Source organism: Haliaeetus albicilla, chromosome 12 (genome assembly GCF_947461875.1).
Source record: "Haliaeetus albicilla chromosome 12, bHalAlb1.1, whole genome shotgun sequence".
Classification (NCBI taxonomy): domain Eukaryota; kingdom Metazoa; phylum Chordata; class Aves; order Accipitriformes; family Accipitridae; genus Haliaeetus; species Haliaeetus albicilla.
In genome coordinates this window covers 24,082,372-24,105,796 of record NC_091494.1, presented here as the reverse complement: position 1 = coordinate 24,105,796, position 23,425 = coordinate 24,082,372, and the positions used below count along the sequence as shown (strand labels likewise).

General features: G+C 37.9%; 1 protein-coding gene across 4 annotated transcripts in view; it reads left to right on the top strand.

The window, feature by feature from the left end:
* The window catches only part of FAM169B (Protein), a 40,926-nt gene that overhangs the window by 4,391 nt on the left and 13,110 nt on the right, over positions 1 to 23,425 (top strand). Inside the window, exons 2-5 of one of the 4 annotated variants that reach the window (XM_069798513.1) lie at positions 8,535 to 8,668; positions 11,470 to 11,569; positions 19,065 to 19,150; positions 20,747 to 20,921. In XM_069798513.1, the coding sequence (XP_069654614.1) occupies positions 8,535 to 8,668; positions 11,470 to 11,569; positions 19,065 to 19,150; positions 20,747 to 20,921 (495 nt within the window). The remainder of the gene's footprint in view (positions 1 to 8,534; positions 8,669 to 11,469; positions 11,570 to 19,064; positions 19,151 to 20,746; positions 20,922 to 23,425) is intronic. The other 3 variants (XM_069798514.1, XM_069798515.1, XM_069798516.1) reach the window with 3 other exon arrangements.

Below are 23,425 nucleotides of genomic sequence, written 5' to 3'. Positions count from 1 at the left end.
TAATTGCTTTATTTTGAGATTATTCTGGCTGTACAAATTGCTCCTTGCAAGTAATTCGGAGAAAGGCTGCTGGGCTTTCTTAGGCAGACTTACGCACTCTACCGGTGGGAGCAGTAGTTTTGTCAGATGTAAAGCATTTGCAACTCAAAAGTATGTGATATCTGAAACTGGTACCCCTGAAAACCTAGGCAGTTGTCTCATATTTTCATCGCTACTTCGTTTGTTTGGGGAACGTTGTCCTTTCTGATAGCAAACCAGGGCTTTCAGGTACTCTTGGCATGCCACACATACTGCTATAGTTTGTATGACATGAAGATAAGGGCCATGCATAGTGCAGCGTTAGGTTTCCCATACCTGCTTTGAATGATGGTAGTAATAGGGAAATGTATTTAATGTGGTACTTAAATGCTAGCCCTGGTGCCAGGTTGTGATAGTGAGTGTTTCAGTAATAATTTTAAATGCTCCTTGGTCTTAACATATGGCTGCTTTCTGAAACTGTCCTAACTGTCAGTCTGTCTGGCTTCTCCCCATGGGATGAAATCATCTTCATGCTAGATCATTTGCCAAACTCAGTTGTCATTCCCTGCCATTTCACTATTCCTTGTTTATCACTATGGGAGACGTTGTCTTCCTCTTTTTCCTTAAGTTATAGGATGACATTTGAGCAATGCATCCTCCTTTCTTTCTTCCATTTTTGTAAAATTGGATTGAATTACCACTATCTACATTTGAACTTATGATTCATAAAGGCTCTACTGCTGTTCATGGAATCTTCTCTGTCATTTTCCTTTCATATCAGCTTCTTTGAATAATGAAGATACTTCAGTGATATATTTCAGTGTCATTCAGGGCCTCCTACTTCTTCTTTGCCTAGATTTTAAGAGTCAGACTCTAATTTGAGGACAGGCCTGGACTATGAACTTCTGCTGGAATAGCTATTTTGGCTGTAGGTATGATGAAATGAGATGTAGCACTGACATAATTGCTGGAAAAAGCCCCTGATAGGGACACAGTCATTCTGGAAAACTTGCATATTTTTCTTGTATATTTTATTTGGTTTAGGGGGTAGACAAATAATTAAGTTGACAAATTTAGATTTTTTTTTTCTTACATATGCAAGAAAATCCATACCACTGCCTTCAGTAGTTGAAGTTCGACTTTTCCAGGAACTTTTCTGCCCATTTCTTGGTTGTATGAAGAACAGTACATATTAAGAACTCAATTCTGATGTTCATAGGTTCAGAGGTATTAGCAGCAATCCCACTGAATCAGTGGAATTTCCTTGAGGAAAACCTGATGTGAACATGAACCTTAAAGCCTTAATTAATTACAATCCTGAATGCCCCTTTTCTTCAGGACTACATCTTCTCTGAGTTATTCTGTAAGGTCCCTCCTTCTTTTTTACATCTAAGCTCTGTGAAAAAGAGAGTTAAATGTGCAGAAGTATGAATTCCTGACATGTCATAGTTACAGCTGGTAGCACTTCCATGGTTTAACAGTATGCTACAGTTTTTATTTATAAATTCTGTTTCTGGGCCATAATACCTCATCTTTTTTCAATTACATTAGGTTAGAACTTTGTGCAAAATGTGCCAGTCCAGATGTGCATTCTGTGTATAATAGGACAGGGTAGCCTGTTTACACAGATGTATTTTGATTATCTGTATTATGAGTTGGGTGTGGCTTTATTTTTGTAAGCGTAACACTGCTCAAGATCCATCTGAGGAAAAACAGATATAGTTGGAACCTGTTTGCTGGAACTTTTGGTAGGGCAGTACTGCAGGTTAGAGTGCAGGAAATATCCCTTCAATATGCACTTATTATGTGATCCCTTCAATATGCACTTGCTTTTCTAGGTTTGAAAACATTTTAAATAATGTGGTTTCGTCTAGGTATTTTTCAAAAAAGAGCTAAATAATTAAATCAATTCTTTCATTCCCTTGTCTAATTTTTTTCTATTTCATAAGTTACTTTAAGTTTTGGAAAATAAATAATGTGTTTTAGAGACCCCAGTCATATGAGGTTCTGAGAGCTGTCAGAGCTCATTGAAGTGAGTGGAAATTGAAGGTGTTTGACCTTTTTCAGTTAGGTTTGTCTAGTCTCTGCCTTTGCTCATCTACATTCTGCTAAATATATGTGTATACTTAAAGCTTTTTTCTTCCCTTTTCTGAAATCAGTAGTAAAAATGTGTTAGCAGGAATGGGATGGCTAATATGAGAGCATCCTGCATTTGAGATGCCTAACATTTGGTCTGCCTTCCAGTTGAGTGACAGAACTTGCAGTAATGACATGTATAGCTACAGTTGAATTAATCTATTTAATCTGTCTGGTTTCTTAATTGGGAATGGGATTAGGATTATTTATTTCCTTTCTGCCTTCACTTATTGATTCCACAGCAGAAAATTATTTACAGACAGAAACTTGTATTTAGTTTGTCTTCAGAAGCCCTTCTTGCCATTTGAACTGTGATAGAATAGTAAGTAATATATAAATGGCATTTTTGGATCAAAACATAGAAAACTGTTAACGCCAATGCATTTTTTTCATCCTTTGTGTTCCAAGAGTGATTGCTCTATTAGTAATGTTGAAAAGCAATGCAGTGGGAAAGAAAGTTGTTTTCATTAATGATGCACAGCATGTGGTTAAGAGCTGCCTTGCCATGTTGGACAGATATCACACCACGGTGTTTGCCCACTAGCTCTGTTGCCACCACACGTTGTTATGATACTGAAGTTTCACTTACACTAGAACTTGGGTTTTTGACATGTACTTGCTCAATTAAATTCAGGATATGAGAGTCAGGTTCTGCATGTACTCCCAGGAACGTGCCAAAGACCTCTTCCTTCCTTTGAAAGGTTAAAGAAATATGGTTGTCTAATGATAACCATATGCATAGAGTTGTTCAAGCTCATTGGAAGGAAAGGAGAAGAGTTGATGTTAGGCACTGCTGTTTAACACAGGGCTCGCACTCCTGTGGGAGTGATGGAAAGCACTTTTGTTATATATGTGCACTATTTAGAAGGGCAAAAAAAGTTATTTTTAGATCCTAGACGCTGTCATGGTTGTACTGCTGTAGTGTGGCAGTGACAGTCCACAGGAGAACAGAGAACGTTTTATGTTATATGACTTCTTTGTCTTCTTATGTTGTGACTTCAGAGGCACTGATAAGGAAAACGTCACACCCTTTTGAAGTGGTAGATAAGACATACACTTAACTGATAAGAAACCAGACAGAAGATGAAGTGATTTGTTGGGGGCCACAAAACCACACCTGCATTAAGAAGAAATCTTAGGAGTTCTGGTCTCAGTTGCCTGGTTTAATTACAAGAACACTCCCTCCTAAATATTGACATCATATACTGTCATTTTGTGTTGGTGCACATGATTGTCTCATATTGCAGAGTGGGTTTTGATTAAAAAAAAAGGGGGGGAAAATACTTCTTGGACAAAAAACCCTCACAATACTGTCAGAAACAGTTAAAACCTGCTGAAGTGTTTTTTTTTTTTTATTGTGAAATATATTGGCATGAAAATAAAGCCAATAAATAAAACCAGTACTACTATTGCAAGCATTAGAAATGGCAAAACTGAATAAAAAATAATGAAACTTGAAAGTTAGAAATGTTGTATTCTTTTTATCTATCTTGTTTCTGCACCACTAGAAATCAGACTTAAGTGTTTTTCATATTTTTACATGTAAAATTATGCACAAATTTGCACAAATGTACAAAGAAGCACAGTTCAGATACAAATCCTGTGGTGACTGATGGCTCTTCTGTAAATACACAATTCTTAATGGATGCATGTAGTATCATTCTCTGTGTTTGTAGAACATGAAAAAGTAGTTGTAGGATAAATGATTAATTTACTTCAGACATAACACTTTTCATGCTTCATCTACGGTGAGGTTGATGTATTTTGCTTTACAATCTGGCTGCATCCTAAATGCCCTTACAAATCTCTGAAATGGGCTTTTCAACAAGTAAGTCTTCCCTGGGAGTACCAGCAATACCTCAATGCATCTTAATCAACTCAGTGGTGTGTCTAGTCTGAAAAAACTGCATCACCAACTTTGTTGGCTTAAGGAAACAGTATTAATAAGCTACACATGAATGCAGGAATAGAAAATTCTTAACAATGAAAGCACATATCCCTTGTTTAATAAATTGTGTATTGGGTTCATGGTCAAAAAGGACTTAAGTATATTGGCAGTACATGTTAATTTGAAACTTAAATGAGTATTTAAAACATCTTTACAAAGAGACAGAGTTGATTGTCCCAAGTTGTAACTGATTTTTTAGATAATGGCAAAATAGTAAAACTAATGTATAGGTACTAAAATGACTAGTCTTGTGAAAGAGAGCTTGAGGGATATAATGGTGATTTGAATTGCCATATCATTATATTAATGAGATAAGTCTATGGTTATCTATGTTCTAGTTAAATTATTTCTGTTATGGCACAGGGTTTAGTGGCAGAGGATATAGAAGGATCATCAAAAAGAATCTTCAGAATATCTGATTAGATTGAAGCATGTCATTTACCTTTGGGCGTTACAGCAGTCTGTAGTTTCACTTCTGGAATTTCACATACAAGTGTGTGCACCATGTGTTTTCTCTTGTATTGAGAACAAATTCTTTTGCCCATGGAAAAATATTTCCTGCTTGCTTCAACTGACAGAATGGAATTCGTGCTGAATCTGTAATGATGGGGGTCTGTCTCTAATCTACAAAAATTAGTTTCTAGTTCAGGGTAGAATATTGTCTTCTATTTTGTGATTGCATTTGTTATTTATCTACCTGATGCAGAACATAAGCATGTTAATCAGATCTATCTGGATTCCCACATATTGATCTTTTTGGATCATAAGTGGAGTGAACTTTGTCTGACTTTTATCTCTCAAGAAGGATACTTGTCCACTTCATGAAACCACCATAAAATTCAGCTCTGTATTCTGGAGAAAATCAGAGGTGGAACAGCAGTGGGTTTAGAAAAAGCTGAGTTCAGGGATCAGGACTGAAACAGGGGCCTTGGTTTATGCCTTATTGGCCGAGTTGTGTCATGTTTTAGGCTGAGGTACCTTATAGGTGCCAGAGGGTAGTATCTCATAAAGATGACTGAGTTGTATGGGCAGTGCCTGCTTGTTTGTATAGCTGGTTTTAGCTGTAGATTTTCACTTTCAAGATCAGATTCTTAGTGCAAATTGATGACGGATCACTAGAGTGAGATGAGATGCACTTACACATCCTTGCTTGAGAATGTGGCCCAGACTGCTCCAAGGAAACAAAAGAGAGGAGAAGCAGAACCAGTGTTAGTTTTTGCTTTAAAATCTATTCTGTATGCTTGAAATGGAAATACGCCCATTCAGATTTCTCGTTTATTTATCTCTAGGTAAGTTTTTTTCAGCGGAATTGCATACGCTTCCTCCTCCTTTGCCCTGAATGCTGGTGCCCTGTAAAAGACAACGTCTGGTACCTGTCTGCAAACCCTTCATTGTAACTGCTGCTGTAGAATCCGCCTAGATGATGTCTTCACCTTGTTTACCAGCTTTGGCTGTTGAAGATGTCAGCCACTTCAGCGTGAATGTCAGGAATCCCTCTAATGCAGTAGGCCTCCCATTCTAAATTTATTCTCCTTATGGTTTATGGTCCCTCCTCTGTGGCTGCAGCAAGAGGCCCCCTTTTTATGACTCCCCGCTCCGGCCCCCCTTCGCTCCCCCCTCCCTCCCTCCCCCAGATGGTAACCCTTTGTGCACACCGCCGGTTTGAAAGAAGTGCTCGCTGGGTGTCTAGCAGATTGGCTGCCACAGTGTGTTCTTTTGTTGCCGCTAGGTAAGATCAAATTCGAATGAAATCCTGTAATTCAAATTAGGTTAAAAGGCTGCCCTTGGAACTTCACGATTTTGGTATCCCAAGATGCTGATAGGGGCCTCAGACTGAAGCACTCACAGGAGAATAGTGCTGCTTTTCTTTTAAAGCAAAGTTAACAGATTATTTTGCGTTTGATTTTGGAACCTTTATAACATCCTGTTAGCCAGCAATAATTATTTTTGTAGTCAAATGCCTAATAACAATAGTTACGGTTAGACTTTCTTGAGGTTTTTTTTTGTTTCTGTATACAAAAAAAGCATAAAAGGGACATATACAGGAGGGCAAATATATTTCCTTCACTTTGTACTGGGGAAAGCTGGGAAACACATCAGTTAATGTAAAAAAAAATTTCAAACTAGTGATTTTTCTCCTGCATATGGTAGCCGAACAGTATTCGTGATATGTGCATGTGTGTGCAAGTTTTGGAAGCATGTTCGCAAAAGCCAGCCTTAGCACAACTGACTTCTTGAGGACACTCCAGGGTACCTAAAGTTAGGCTTCTGCTCCATATTGTCCCTAAAGGAACCTCACTCTCACTCTCTCTCCCCCCATCTCCCTTATATACAGAAGCTGAGACAGATTTGTTTTCTTTATGAAAAATTTTTTAATTTCCCCTTTATTGGAATATGTGCTCCTAACTCACGTGGACATTTTCAGAGTATTACACAGGAAAGACAAGTTAACTGAAAATCTAAAAGGATTTTTTAGAGAAGAAAATTACTTCCATGAAAGTTGTTCAGAAGTTTTCTCTAATGCCTCATTATTTAATCTGTGGCATTATTTCATCCTTCAAATGATCACTATTACTTTAGAATACAAGCATATTATGTACCAGAAAGCTAATGTAACTTTGAAGGTACTAGTTGTTTCATTCAGTGAGGAGAAAACATGATTGTGCTTATTAAATTGCTTTGGCTTAACAATGGCAGGATGTAGCCTTGTAAGCAGCATCTCATGAATACAATTTATTAGCATGGCCAATATTTTTCTTTGTGCTAAACTTAAGTCTTACATGCTGCTCTTTTGCAAAGAATTAATTTACTAGTAAATTTACTTCAGTAAATTACTAAAGTTTTTAATAATCTTTAATTTCTTTCCCTTATATGGCTTCTTTGCTTGATGGTGTTACACAGTACACAAGGGAAGGCTGCTGCAGAAGAAAACTGCCACTGCTAAGTACTGGCTGGGATTTTATAATGTGACTCAACTTGCCAGTGTTGCAATGCTGTTTTGTCTCCCATTTTGTCACATACAAACACACTATGAAAACCATTTACAGAGTAGCTTCTGTTCAGCATCCTGACTACATAGCTTTGCTGTCAAGCCTCAGGATGTAGGCTGTTGGCTGCAAAGGGCAGGAAAATAGTGTTTAAAGCATTTTAAGCAGTGCAGGGTGGTGGTGAATTATCAGTTGTAGTTTCTTACCCCTTTGCTGAGGAATCAGATAGTGATCACTGCCAGAGGGAGAATGATGGGACCATGGGTGAATAGTCTGACCTGTACTGCAAATCCCATGCTCCTACTTTTATATGGAGAGGTATAATTTTCAATACAGTACTTTTATGATTCATAGTTTCTGAATCTTAATATAGACAGTTCTTGCAATGGCCCTTGTAAGACTGTTCATTGTCTCAGCCGTTTACTTTGCACTTACTATCAGTGCAGTTATTTTCACTTTAAACTTGGGTCACAGGAGCTGCCATGTGAGAGCAAACCATGACTAAAAATGGAGGATTCAGAACTAAGATTCCAACTATAGCAGTGTTGTAGAAGATTTTGTCTTCAGTTTGGGGTTTACAAGAGTTGCAAGTGTAGCATATTGACTGAAAGCCCCTTAAATTGAAATTATTTCCTTCCTATGATAGAAGACTGGCAGAATGCTATTTGGACTGCTAACGCATTTCTTTTGATGTTCTTTATTTGAGCTGGTGATGAGCTACCGATCAGTCTGGTTTGTTATGCCAGAAAGAGGTTGCTTGGTTCCTCACAAGCACCGAGCTGGACTTTGCACTTCGGTAACAGGCATCAGATGTATGTAATTTTTGTTTGCATGCGATTAACAAATACCTTGCATGAATACCCTTCAGCACTGAGTCACATGGATTAAAAGTTATGTTGCATAAAAGATGATGGTTACTATTTTGGAAACTCTTATGTAGGTGAATATTTTAATATTTTTTTACATTATTTCATTGTTGTGCCCAACTGAAGTTACTCAAAAAAGAGAAAGAGAAAACTAATGATATGCAACAGATCATGGACTGACCCATAAAGGGGCAGTCTTCCAAGAAAGAGTGGAAGTTTTGGAATTCTTTTCCTGTTGTATTTTTGGACAGTACTAAAACTCAGGCAGTGTCCAGCTTTAAAGCAATTTACTTACACCTGGAGAAATTTGAGACTGTGCTTGTTGAATTCAAAGGAGACAAATGTGATTTGATGCTGTCATGGTTCTACTTTGTAAAATTGCATGTCAAGAGGTAAATAACATGTAGATAGGTTTTTGCCAGCCTTACTGTTTTAGACAAGGATTATAGAAAAGGCTCTAATGGGAACAGTAAGGGCCCAGCTACAAAAAGCAGTTGCTCAGGAAACTGCGGTTTAAAAATTCTTGTTTCTTAGTTCATTTAAAAAGTAAAAATATCATGTGTTTTATTTTAACTACAGGTTGCCTTTATTTGGTAGATACCTTAGCAGGAGATCCAGAGGTTCTTCAAGTAGATGCTGAAACATACTATGAAAAACTCTTGAAGAAATCGTCATCCACTCCTGATATTTTTTCGATCCCTGCAGGAGAAGAGGTAATGGGCTGATGTTTTTCATACGGCAAGTTAGATACTTGCAAGCTAGTTTGTTGGTTATGCTCATAGTCTGCCTGAGAATAGGGGTGAACTGGTGTGGCTGGATTACAAGTCTCTTAAAATCAGCAAATTCTGCATTATTTCAAATAGTTTGCATGCTGCAAATGAGAGGTAAGCTTAAACTACAAGTCTAAAACCCTCTGAGTGTGGATGAGGGTTTGAACTACTTAGCCAAACTTTGCATCTTGACTTGCCTCCTTAGAGGGCTGAATCAAAAGTGAGTTTGCTAGCTGTTTATACCATGGCACAGCTCTGTATTCTGCTTCTACTGTGCAGTTTACACAGGTATTGTGTAATAGTCTATCTTTTGTTTCCATTCTTTCCAATACTTACATTGATAATTTTGAATATGGGTTCTCCCAAAGGAATTCTGATCAGATGTGATTGATAGATGGTATAAATACTGTAGGTGCCAATGCTTTAGGGTCCATTCTTGAGCCACCTAGGGGGAATGCATTGGAGATGACTGAGCGGGCCTATTAAAAATTCTGACTCCAGTCAACATACGAGACCTTTCATTCTGGGCATTTTCTAGATCATAAAAGGTGTACTGGGCTAACTATTATTGTACTATCAAACCTGTAAGTGGATTAGTTGAAATAAATGTTTGGAATATGGTGGCTTTTCTACAATTTAGGAAAATAATATGCAGTAGTTTCCAGAAAAACGCTGTTTCGGGTGGATAGCTTCATCTTTGAGCCGTGAATATAACCAGCTTTAAATACTCTTTTAATGCCCTCTAGTGGACCATGTAGGGTTAAATACAAACAAACCTGAAAATGCAAAGATCCCCCAGTTTAGGGCTTCTGTGTCCTTACCTCAGCCTTTCATGCCTGGTTGTACTTTTAGAGGCTCATTTGCTGTCCCATTAGAAGGGAAGGTAAGTTAAATCCCAAGCAGTGCTGTGTGTATTCCTGCAATAGCTAGACACAGTGAGATCAGTTTAAAGGTGGTCTTATGGCTTTTGATTCAGAACTGTCTTGATTTTGTGGCTTGTCATCAGACCTTAAATATATCACATGACTGATTTGAGTCTCATAGCAACACATTTCTCTTTGCATTCATTTAATTCAGCTCTAATCTAATCTGCAGTCAGCTAGTCAAGGCCATAAGTAACAGTAATGTTCTTGCTGTATTGTTTTTTTCTTATACTGTATAATAAATAGTTTGACAAATGTTGATATTTTGTAATTAAAAATAAATTAAATGTGGTAAGGTGAAGGTCCATCCCCAGTGAACATCTCGGTTAACAATCTCTATTATATACCTACAACCTGAAAGATGAGGATTTTGGTGTTTGAATAATGGCTGCAGTTACCAGGTGTATTTTTTTTCTCTGCATCTGAATTAAAGCAGGTTTCAAGTGGCAGGATTGGCAACCGTGAATAATTATTTAGCAAGTGTTAAGTGGCTGTCAGCCCACTTGCTCGGATCACAGAACTTCTTTTTGGTATGGTATGGTCTTTGGTCAAGCATTTAGTACACAAATAGCAAGGATTATTGCAAGTCAGGATGGAAGCACATTTCAGCTTCCATCAATTGGCAGCATTCATACACAGAAAGCTATGCTTGGCTCATGTTGATGTTGTTAGCACCTGTGAAAGTGCACATTACCTTATAAAACAAAATAACAATCATAGCAGTATTGGAAATAGTGCTGGCCTTTTCATTATAGTAATGCTCCCAACTGCCATAATGACATCAATGGTGTTATATTTGAAGCATGCAAAGAATGACTGAATCCCCAGAACATACTGAGATTTTTGGGAAGCTCATGAATACAGATTTCAGGCAGTTTTCATTTTTTTTTCTGGAGTCCAGTGTTTGCATAGAGGGTCCCAGGATTCTGGTGCTAATAAACTAGTGAACACTAGTTTCAACTTAAAGTTATCTTGAATAATCCGTATTCATACTACTCATTCCATGCACCAAGAAATATTAAATGTATCACATGACTGATTTGAGTTTCATAGCAAACTGACAAATGGGTGCAATTAGAGAGGCACACCCACACATACACAATGGACCAGATTTTTGAAAGTACAGTACATACTGTGCTAAATTATGCACGCTCTTTGCCTGTACCTAAACTTACATGAGAGCATTTGCAATATTCATATGGAAATCGTCATTTCTATGCATATAGAGCTGTTTGAGCACAGTAATTTTGTGTTTATGTGTCACATCATTTAGAAGTTTAGTCTAAGACTGAGAGCTTGAGAGCTGCATTTTGATTTTAGCTTTGCCTTCACCATAACCACCTTGTGCCAATTATCTACCCTCCCTGTGCCTCACAGATAAACTGCCCAGGCACTGCCCTAATGCTTTGATACTCCCTGTACCCTGAGGCTTAATTCATTGTTTGCAAAACACCACAAGTACTCAGCTGGATGATGCTGTAAGAAGTGCAAGTTGTATTTGTTTTTATTTGATGCGTCTTGTCTGTCATAACACCATTTGTCTGCATGTAACGGTGTTCAAAGCCAGGTTATGTACTAATCATAGTAAGTCAGCATTAAGGTCTTCACTAACTTCAGTAGCTTGATTTCTTTTAAATTAACATTACTTACTGATAATATTAGAATTTTATGTATGTTTCAGAGCCTTGAAGTTCAGGATTGAGAGGGTGTTGTGCTAAGCTTATAGCATGCATGTTAGTAAAACATAACTGCATCTAATACATGAAATACTTCTCGTGAGCTTTGCAGTACAAACAGCTACAGGGCTTGTTTGTTTTTTAGGTTAAACTTGAAGATTCCTGTGTGTGTTTTGTCCCTCTCTACCGAAATAATCCTACTTGCAGAATGTTGCTGTTAACTGATCCGAAGGATAAAGAGACAGGTTAGAATTGGTCAAAATATTTTGAAATTTGAGTAGTTGCACTTTCTTTGCTTTTAAGATGGTCTGCTTGTTTATATATTTTGGGTTTTGTTTTGAATATGAACTGGATTCAGTTTACCTGTCAGGGATTTGTGTTGGTGGGCTGCTGATTGGAAAGGAGGATTGACAATCAGGGCTTTTAAATTCTATGCAAAGCCTGCTGGTAGCTGAAAAATCACCTTGGGTAAATGTGTTATTCTTTCTGAGTTTGTTCAATGGGGTAACATTTTTCTAATTCAGGATGATGTGAAATTAATGCATTATAGTTTGGATAGAATTCTGAAATCCTTAAACAAGGGCAAATATATATGTGAAATTGTATTAGGTTTTACTGATTCTTATTCATATTATTTTTACTTTATGATATCTTCTTCAGTCTTAGGTTTAATTGCCTCCTATTTCCAGTACTGGTGTGTGAGGGGTAAATTTGGAGTGAGACCATGCCCAGGAATTGAGTTAAATCCTTTTTATTTGGCAGTTCTCCCAAGATATTCTTTAAACCCTACCAGCTTTGCCTTGCCTACTGCTAGTAATGTTGGTGTTTTCCTAACACAGCCATGTGTCAGCCTGACAGGGATAAACTTCAATTGTGTTACAAGCAGTAGAAGTCAGTACGTGCTTACTGGTGTTTCTGTTTCATGAGTCACTGTTCAGAGTATCAACGGCTTATTAAGATTTGATCAATAATTGTATCTAAGTTTTATCTTCCTGCTATCAGGATCGCAGTATCTTCAGACAGCCTGATTTCTTCCTACTTACTCTCTTAGGCAAGTGTCTTTGACTATGGAATGTGAAAAAATGCAACTGTGTAAGTAACAACTCTTGATACCACTGTCATTAACGGAAACTTGACTCCAAGTTGCATAATACCAAAAGCCCAGGTTGCAACCCATCTAGATTAAATGAGGAGTGTTGAAGCTGTTGTGAAGTGATGGGCTATAGAATTTTTGGAACATTTATGGCAAAGACATGAACCTATGCATTGACCCACTGTGTCACTTAGGGAATACAGAACACAGGAAACCTCTTAAACTTTCAGCTTCCAAACGTGGCAGGAAACTAATGACATCTGTCATTAAAAACATACTTTTCTTTTTTGTTTTGAAAGGGTAAGCTATAAATTATGCCTGAAAGGCTTTAATAGTATTCTTAGTAATACAACAAAGGCAAGACAAAGAAGTTCAGTACTCCATGTTCATTTCAAGCTCCTTTTGCATACAATCTCAATTGGACGTTTGCTAATGGGTTGTAATTCATATAGCTGAAGGTAGGAGACCTTTCCAAGGTACAAGTGTAGTCAAAAGACTTTCTGGTATTGGTATAGACTACTGGTATATACTATTGGTATATAATTAATTTCCTGACATTAATTTATATATTCCATTAACATTTTTCTGAAGCGAGATAGGCAGTGGTGTGATAATGGAGAGAAGTGTCTACACTGGGGGCCAAACTTTGTTCTATGAGTGCAGTTGTGCATACCTACTGATTCACATTCAAAGGAACATAGTTGCAAACAGCATTAAGTTAGTTTAGGCTGCACAAGAGGAATGGGAATCTGTAACAACTACAATGCAAAAATAAAGAATTATTAAATAAATGCAGGTGAAACAGTGCATTTGGCACAAATACTCTGTTAAATGATCTAATAGTATTAGGAACAAGTAGTATTAATGAGATACATGTACACAAGGAAGAAATTATTTCCCACAGGAACAAGTCAAAACAAGTACACGTGGGAGCCTAAATTATATGATAGCTGTCTACATTAAAAGCTTAAACTTAGCAGAATAAACACCTTATTATATTATAAACAACAGACTGACTGACTACTGTGACCCCCTTGCAAAACTTTAGCTTGAGTCACCAGCCCATAGTCACAGAAACAGTCTCAGAGAGATCAGTAAGTCTAGTTAGTTAAGTAAAGCCTACATCATCTGGCTTTTAATATTTACTTTTAAAAGTATGATTTAAAGGATTTTACTGGAAGTTCTTTGTTTCTGGATTTTATATGGTATAAACATGTGGCCAGCCTTCCTACACACATCAAATTTGACTGATGTGATTTTTTCTTTATATGAGTTTTAATAAATTTTCATTAGTTCTCTAAAGTCTGCTGGGGTGTTTGTATATGTGATGCATACCTATACATATGGATATATACATTTGAAGTATTTTGTCCAAATATTTTTCCCACAGTTCAACAGATTTGGAATTGACTCTTAAGGCAGCAGACTGTGTTAAAGTGGCAAGTCTTTCTGGATTTGGTTACCTATGTGACCTTTTGTTCTGACTAGTGAACAGATCAAATTGTTTCAAAACCAATTCCTTCAGAGAAAAGCAGTACTTATTAACTCAGTCATTGTTAGTTAAAGACATGGGCAGAAAATTAAAACACTAAACAGGTTGCATGATTTTTTTTTTTCCCCTCCCTTGAGCTTTAAACTTTTCTTGTGAACTCAAGTTTCATCCAGATGGGAGAGGCAAACAGTCTTGCTGTAGTTGATCTCTTATCTTTCTCATGTGCTGTCCAGTGTGTCTGCATTTTAGTTTTACTTCACACCAGGAGTGCTCTTAGAAGCAAATTTCCTGGTTGTCCCCATGTACTGTGCTTCAGTTCATATCAAGGAGCAGTCTCAGAGTGCGTGGATTACTTTTGGCTGCAATGAAATTAGAGGATGCACTCCAGAAGCACACTGAAGTGCCCCAACCTCCAATGGGCTTTTTGTTTTCAGCACCAGGCTAGAATTTGTGAACATCAGGTTCTCTGCACCAAATGTTTTGCTCTCTGAATTCAGTTTTATTAGTGTTAGTCTTGCTCATACAAACATGGCCCACTGATTTTTCCTCTTGCAATTCATTTGGACATTGCTGAGGTCCAGTCGGGAAAGGCAGCCAAGGGTGTCCCAGGGTACACTGGGTAGAGGTGCGTTACTGAGAAGCAATTGGAAACAGAGTAGAAGATAGAGCTAGTAAGTGTGTAGGGCATGTTTAGTTGTGTACTTCTCAGGTCCTGGTGTGGATAGTGAAGCAGCAAGAAGTATTAGAATCCTCATTGCTTGGTTCTGCCAGAGCTCACATGATGCTCTGAGACTGTATCACATTGCTCCCAAGAGCCACAACCTTCCTCTGCTCTGGTGGCTCTGCTGACTGCTGACTGCCAAAACCCTGGCTAGAGCCTCTTCAATTTAGTTCTCTTCGCCAGCTCTATCCCTGACACCATCGGTTCCTTCAGCTTCGCTCCAACTTCTCCACCTTTGCTCCTGGTGGCTCCCCAACATCCCTCGCCTCCTAAAATGAACTCTGTACAAAGCCTTGACAATTGCTTGGGTTAACCACATACCTGGGCAGTACCTTAATCTGAGTAAGAAAGCTGTATGCCTTGTATGTCTTATGTTCATATGTGGTGGGATTTCCTCTTTCAGCTTCATCTGTGTTTACATCTATAAAGGTTAAGTATTGCATAGGTAAAATGATGTCTATAATACTTATGAAATAAATATCCACTGCAATATACTTATTTTCCCACAGTTCCCAAAGAAAATATTGTCCATCTAATCATTTATGTTTGAAATTCTAGTAATTTAGACTCTGGAAAAATACTGAATTTAGCAGCCTGTCTGCAAGTTTGCCTGTGAAGAGCTTTAAAGTTTGATGGCATTTAATTCTTGGACATAGGTTAAAGAGGGGTTGATTCCAACACAGATTTATATGTGATCATTGTGATCAGATGGGTTGTCCAGAAGTGATGCATAGCTTGTGGTCTGAAATGACCTGCATATTTCAAAGAGAAAATGGGTATGGTTGCTTTTCCATAGGACTTGGTCTTGGTTGGGAGCATTTTTAATTTATTTTTGATGGGCTGAGTGTTCTGTTCTGTTAGCATATCTGTACAGATATTTTTATGAGAATGTAAATTGTGTTGTAAGGGCTTACAAAGCATAGCATGGGTGATTAACATCTTTATAACACTAAATAAACATACCTTATTGTAGCATTTTCTATATGCTGTATATAATAATTTACAATAACTGTTACGTGCCATGGAACATTTATCACAAGACATTTGCAACAAATCACTGAGTAAAACTCGAGTTGTAGAAGAAAATGTAATTGGTTGCGGGAAAAATATCTATCTTAGATACTTGAATGGCTGCTGTTACTGCAGCATCTGCATGCCTCCCAAGCTTTGATGTATTTATTTCAATAAGGCTCTTAGGAGAGAGAGAGAAATGCTTTTATTCCATTGTAAAAACAGGGAATTGGGGGACACAGCTATTCAGGCTGTGTCAATGTTACAGAATGCAGTTTAATGTAGTTTCTCTGAGCTTGCTCTCTTATCAGAGCTGACCTAGGCTTGGTTATGTGGAACTACTTGTTGGGGTAATTTACTATTCTCCTTCCAAGATGGAAATCTGGCAAAAGCAGCCTCTGTAAGTGTGTCATCAATCTGAAATACTGCCAAAATTAAGGTAAAGGTGACTTTAGATAAAGTAAAGCACTGGTACATTTTATATTTATTAAACAAACTCAAATTACATCTCTCGTATAGCATTGTCTTTAATTTAGTTTGTGACTGAAGGATGTGTTTCAGCAATTCAGATAAAGGCTGGGGAAAAAGCAGTACCAAGCTGGATGTTGCTTTAATTTTTCTGCTTTACTCTGTGTGTAGAGTCCTGATGTGCACATTTCATTGAAATAGCTGCACACCAGTGTGGGAACATTTGGCCAGCATAGCCTAGAAAGTAAAAATATAATCCAGACCTGGGTTGGGAAGGGATCCATGTTTGCCTAGCAAAAGGAGACATTTCATAATCACAGTTGCATTATGCTTACTGCCTAATTCAACTCAGTGTTTTTCAGTACTATATTCTGAATACCTGTAATGGTATGGAATCGTGTGCTTCACAGGCTCTCAGCTTCTTGCAACTCTCTGAATATGTCTGTCTGACTGCAAGTGATCAAAGTACTGAGGTTTAGCCAGCTGGTGCTTACAGGGCAAGCCACCCAGCTGAGCATGTATATACTCTATTAACTGTGGACTTCAATATATTGGTCTTAATCCGTTTCACCTAGTCTTACAATTGCAAGACCAAGCACATCAATTCTTGCAATTGCGAGATCTTTGTAATCATACACATCATGATTCAAAGGGTTCAGGTGATGTGTGTAGCTTAATGTTGGCAATAACTTGATCTTTTATGATCAGGTGAACATAACTGAATGTCTTGGAAAGAACAACAAGACTGGGAAAGGAGAGTGAAGGAACATGTGGTCTCAGAAAACATGTTTGCATTTGAAATAGTGTTCCTCAAAGTTGATTATAAAATGAAAATGAGAATATGGGGAAGCATGGATGGATTTAACTGTGGACCAGATGTTGACTTGAAAAATGATAACAAAAAGCAAAGTACATATGTTTGCATGAAATCTGGAGGAATGTTTTTCCTTCAAGGAAGGCATCCATATAGATAAGGTTGCTCAAGTAATGTGATGTGACAGTTGCTATGTCAACTAGTGTTCCCTTCCACACATTTAAATTATTGAATAGCACAGTAAATATTCTATAAAAGTAGCTCCTTAAAACATGGTTATGCATCTTCCTGTTTTCCTCAAAGCTTTTTAAAACTTCTGACCTTTACTATGTGTGTTGTATATGTCTGAACTATGTGCCAAACCTCTGTGCAGCTCCCATTAAAGTCAGCATTTGGCCCATTATATCCCCTTTGTCTGACTCAGCTCCCTTTGTAGCTGCATGTTTCATGGATATGTAATGGAGCAGTGGCTGCCTGCATTTGAAAGCAGAGTGAAGGGATTGAGGGAACAGATTGAATCCATCACAGAAAGAGTATGAAACTCCCATGCAAGTAAGTGCATAATATTTAATGAATTGAATCTGGTGCTATAAACAGGCATCTGCCCTTGCGTGCAATACTTCATTTTTAACCCAGTACACAAAGTGTAACGCTTTTTGGCAAATGCTTTAATAATTTATTTGAAATATAAGTTAGCTAAGCGGAATCTCCAGCCTTAAAGCCGGTGGGAGCTGGTAGAGGCTGAAGCAAAAAGGGAAAACTGACCTGTGCGCATCAGTGACATTTGTATAACCTGAGGCTAAAACAGGTAAATGATGAGTCCTGTTAAAGCCATTTCATGTCCTTGTGTGTGAATTTGTCTCTAACTCATAGACGGCTTTTAACTTCCTTATGTCCCTAGTTGGGTAGCTTAGAAAACCAGTAGACGGTGTACTCTCTTAGGGCTCAAGAGATGTGAACTCCATGCTGTTCTTAGCAACATACTTCCTATATTGTGTTTTATCTTTTGTCTAAAAATGGGGGTGCTAACTGCCCTATTTGAAGATAGTAAAGATATTGGTGTTCTTGAGCAATCCTGAAATTGTGGCCATGTACTTTCTTTAGGTAGATGTCACCGCTGTATGGTTAATAAAAAATGTTTTTGCTGAAATATTTGCTGCTTGATATGTTGGGGGTCATAAATGATCAGATTTCTGTGTTCATTCTGAAACCTAATCTAAACCCCTAAAATCTATTCTCTATCCTTTGAAATGACCCCGTGTTAAAGCTTTTCTTTCTGAACAGGGCTTTGGAGCAATTTCAGTGTCACTGTTGCTGCTTCAGTCTTTCTCTTATAAATCTAATGGCAGGCAATGAATTCTGTAGATGAACATGTAAGTGTAGGGTTTAAATACTTGTTTCTGCATATGTCAAAGATTCAGGAAGGATGGGAAGAAGTAGGGTGCAAGTTTTGCATAACACCTACACAAGGACTTGACTTACATGTAGGTTGGTCATACACTTTGCCCTGAAGCAAAAGTCTATCTTACTTATGTGTGCATATGTCTGTCCTTTGTTGATAGAAACCTCTCTGCATGCATTTGAACTTCTGTGAATAAATGTCCATGTGGAGATTTAGGAGTCTGTATGCTAAAAGTATAGATATATAGAAATTCAGTCACATAGGTATCTGAAAAGCTATTTGATAAAGTGGATATGAAAACTTTTGTGTTTGACTTGCGTGGGTGCAAATACGGGCATGTAAGCATGTGGAGAGGGGAAAGTCTGCAAGAAACTTCAAAAATGTAACCTTTAGCTAGGTAGTGCTCTCTGTCCCAAATGCCACTCAAACTTACTATGCTACTGAACAGATATTATGCAGGAAGTGCTTTGTTCATATGGCTCACAGGTTGTCACACCAAAGTCACATCAATTCCTGAGAAAAATTATCTTCACTTGATGCCTCATGTGGTACTGAAAATTGGATATCAAGGGACACAGAGGTGAAATTGGAATACAATTGTTGTTCTGCTGTCTCACAGCAGATCAAACTGGAATCAGCTGGAGGGAGAAGTAGATCTGAGACTGTTTGTGGAAAGGTTCAGAACCAACTTTGTATTTATTTGCAGGTAATGTGTTCCCCTGTCTTTTTCTTTTTGTAGTTTTGGCAGTTTATTTGAACCAGTGTTGGTGGCCTGTTGAAGATGTATTAAAGACGGCTGATCCTTCCAGAGATGGGCTAATTTCAGTAAGGATGCTATTTTAAACAGTTGCCTTTACCCTGGAACTTCCTGGCTAGAACAATCATATGTAATTGTCTCTGGTCTCCTATAGTTCATGCTTTATAACCTGGGGGATCTGGGCTATGTGGTTCACCAAGTACTTCACATGTCTCCCATTCACAGTGACATGCACATTAATCCTCTGTAAACAGTTTTCTGCATGCATTTTATGATTAATTTGTGGGATTTATTTTGTTTTGTTTTTAGTTTACCCTCACTGCCTACTAAAGGAATAATCAGATAAACCAAATTACTACATTAGCAATAACTCTTCATGTTAGTGTTGCTTGACTGACTGATGGGAGGTGTTACTACCCTTTAGAACAACGCCTTATCTAGCTCATTATGAATTTTTTTGCCTTGGGTAATGTTTACATTGTGTTCATTTTATGAAATGGTTGTTATTTAATAGTTTCTATATCTGTAATTCTTTTTCCCAATAAATAATCTTAGGATACAACTACTTTTTCGTAATTTGAGAGATTTGGGTAGCCTGTAGTGTGTTTTCAACTAAGAAATCCGATGCCTACTGCATATGAGATTTGTGTTGCCATGAGGTTGTTAAGTCAGTTCTGTTTCCTATCCAACCCTCTGTGTCCAGCTTTGGTCCTTAATGGTTCTGTTCCTTTATCATCTTTCCCTAATATCTGCCGTACATAGAGTTTAATTATTCACTGAATTAAGTAGGCTTTTTGTGGGTGACTGAACTGGAGGGAATTTGAGATACAAATCCTTGCAAGATAGAACTTGGGGAAGAAACACAGGCCTTCGGGCTTTCAAGCATCTGCTGTATCAACAGAGAATGAAAAAATACATGAAAATAGAAAACTTGCCCCTTCTAGCTCATTGCTAAGAGGTAAGTTGTCATTATTTATGGAAATTCTCATTTTCTTTTTCAGCATTCATATAAAGCTTGTTGGCACCACTTTTTACCTTGATGACCAATATGATCTTGTTCCTTTATATTCCTCCATCTCCCTGTCCTGTTGGTTGTCTAGTAAGAAGCACAGCATAAAAACTAACTGTTCATGTTACACCTAGATTATAAGCTGTTTGGGACAGACTGTATTTATTCTGTTTTGTATAGTGCCTACCTCAGTAAGGTCCTGACCCACTAAAGTTTTTTGATGCTGTGGCAAGACAGGTGATAGGGGAGAGGTGACCAGGATAACACAGTGAATCCTGTCTTTATTTCACTTTTGGGTAGGATTAGATTGCCTTGATCCTGTTTCCAAATCTGTGACTAGTTTGCTGTGACTACAATCAAGATACTTCTTTTCCTGCTGCTTTAGAATTCCTCTCTGTGACAACAGGAGATACGTCAAGCTTCATAAATTGTTACTAAATTATTCTATGCCCTCTGGATAGAGGGTGGAACACTGGGAAAAACTGTTTTTGTTATTCTATCTGAATCAATTCATGAAGTATTTTCCCAAAATTAAGTGTACATGTTTCCTGACCTCCTCCATCCCAGCCCCTTTTAATTTGGAAGCCTTTTATGAAACACAAAATACTATTCTCTGCTTCATTTTTCTTTGGTCTGTTTTTGTTTGTTCTCTAAGGTCCAGACATTTCGAGAAAGGATTGTCCTCTTTGTTCTGAACTACATTATTTTCGGAATGCTGGAAGGGAGTTCAGCTAATGATGCATTCTTTCTACCTCACTCTGCCACCGAGTGTGCCAAGATACTCTGGAGAAATGGCGAGGCTGTTGCCTTTTACTCGGTCAAGATGAAAGGTAAGGTCATTTTAGAGACACATTTCCATTGGTTCCTAAGAGTTAGAAATGTAATCCTTTTGTTTATCTTTCAGTATAAATAATCCTGGCTCTAATTTACATTTTTATATCAAATCTCTCTCAGAATGAATCTGGGGAGCAAACCTTCCCAGAATTTGGAAGCCATCCATATTACTTTCATTTAACACAATGGTTCCAAACTCTATTCTCAGTTGCACTGAGTGATCTGAGGTACTGGCTTATCCCAATAAAATATATTTTAATGCAGCCAAGTAGAAGGTCGTACATCTAGGAACAAAGAATGCAGGGCCTACCCACAGAATGGAGGACTGCGTCCTGGAAAGAATGATACCTGAAAAAAGGAGTACAGTTCACAGTGGAAAACCAGTGTATCAGGAATGGCTGGTGGCAAGAAGTGGCAATATCCTTGGATGTGTAAGAAGCAGTGGCTGGGTTGTGTAGAGGAAGGTGTGTGCACTTGATCAGTCCTGGAATGCTTTGTCCAGTTGTGGTACTCTCAGTTTAAAGGATGGTTATTGATTTAATCATTAATTGATTAACTAGTATAGAAAAGAAACAAGATGTATTTGATTCTTTAGGGATACTTCCACCAGTATAAGCTTTAGCAAAGGTCTTTTATTAAATAGTGAGTTTGTATTAATGCAGGTACATTGCTATTAACCAGTCTAGAGTGGAAAAGGCTTCATTAGAATAACTCTAGGTATGCAGTTGAGTATGTACCCCCATGTAGGAACTGGTTACCAGTCTGCGCTTAAGATTCATGGGTGTCATCTTGATACCAGCAGCTTAAATGTAGAGAAGTTGGTATCTTTGGAGGTAGATTATTGTTCAAGTCAGCAACCGGTAGCCATCTGTCCAAAAGGGGAGAATAAGAAAGAGCTTGAGAGCTGTACAGGTATGGATTGCTTAGGATTCCAGAGGATAGTCTGAAGGTGCCTTTTCTGATAGACTCTCAAAGGCCAGCAACAATAAGAGGTGTTCTGCTCTTCTGCTGCCTTGGGATATGCAAAATCCTTATTCACGCCAAGGTGTAGCTTGTACACCACTGTGCTGGTACAGTGCTACTGTACTATAATTGATGAATCAAGTCTCAGTCTATAATAAAAGAATCTTGTAAATATCTGTGAATATGCTGGTGAACTGGTTTGTAATCAGCAAACACTTCAATTGCCATAGTACATTTTCCTTTAAGTCCATAAATATTTCTGAGCAAAGCTTTTGGAAAGAAACACTTGTATGGGCTGTAATGATTCATGCTTCAGTAAAATAAATTTGCACAGTAGTCTGTTATGGGTGGAGTATTAGCCAAGTTGAAACTGTTTCTGAGTAAGTTGAGAGTCACAGTTTGGTTTTAAACCAGGTCCACATAAAATACAAATTCTTCAAGTCCAGCTTTGTCAGCATCTGTCTCTTGTTGCCAGCGGTTTTTTTCTCTGGGCAGCTATATTTGTTAGTTTTTGGCCTGTGTCACAAATTACTGCAATCTTTTGCCAAAGTCTTTTCGGGAAGCTTGAAACAGATTGTTTTTGCCCCTTTTTGCTATTTGCTGTATGCATTTAGAAAATAATTCCTCTTTCTGAAGTTCTGTGATTTCAATTTCATACCAGCCATGCTCTGGCTGATCCTATTCTCTCTACTTTCTAGGAGAGCCATGGATTTATTAGGCCCCAAACAGGCTAAGATAAATATCTTCTCTTAGAAGTTGTATTTCACATGGTTGTTTTAGATTTTTTTTTTAACTTTTCTTTTTTTTTTTATCATAATGCAAGTTCTTTTTCCTTTTACTGTCCTGGTCAGAACATTTAGTAGGGGCAACTTAAGCACAGGACTTTACATTGTGCTGGACCTCTCTTACAGCTTCTGGTCCTAGGAAGAAATTATTTTCCTCTGTGCCCACCATGTGATTCAGATTCCCTTTATTTCCATGCTCTGCAATTACCTGGCCATTCTTTATAGTTTTGTTTTCTTCATTAGGTAATTGAGACTCTGATGCTGATGTTGTATTCAACTGTATTTCTCATCTGTGAATTTTCCATTATCTACAGTACGACAAAAACCATGCTTCAGTGGAGCCAAATAAGCCAGAACAGATCTGTGGAGCATGGCTATTTCAAACATAAGTCATCTGGGTGAATCATGGAAACGGTGACCAAGGAGGAGAGAGTCTGTTCTATCTTTGCTACAGATTTAGTGTGCCGTTATGCAAACTAAATTTTCAATGGACTTCAGTGATTCTAATTAACTATCTTGGCAATGTTGTAAAGTCATTTCCATTTGCCAGTTCCTAGGTGGCCTGTACAAAGTGAACTTGGTAATTTTGGTCCAGTTCCACACATCCATCCATCTTATGAACATCCTTAACTGGATCTCTTTTGATAGTCTAGCTAAAGAGGGGCAGATGGTCTTGAGCACCCGCCTTGCTCAGAGACGTAGTAACTGCAAGACAAGGTTTTGAGACAATTTGGCAACTACTGACACTGGCC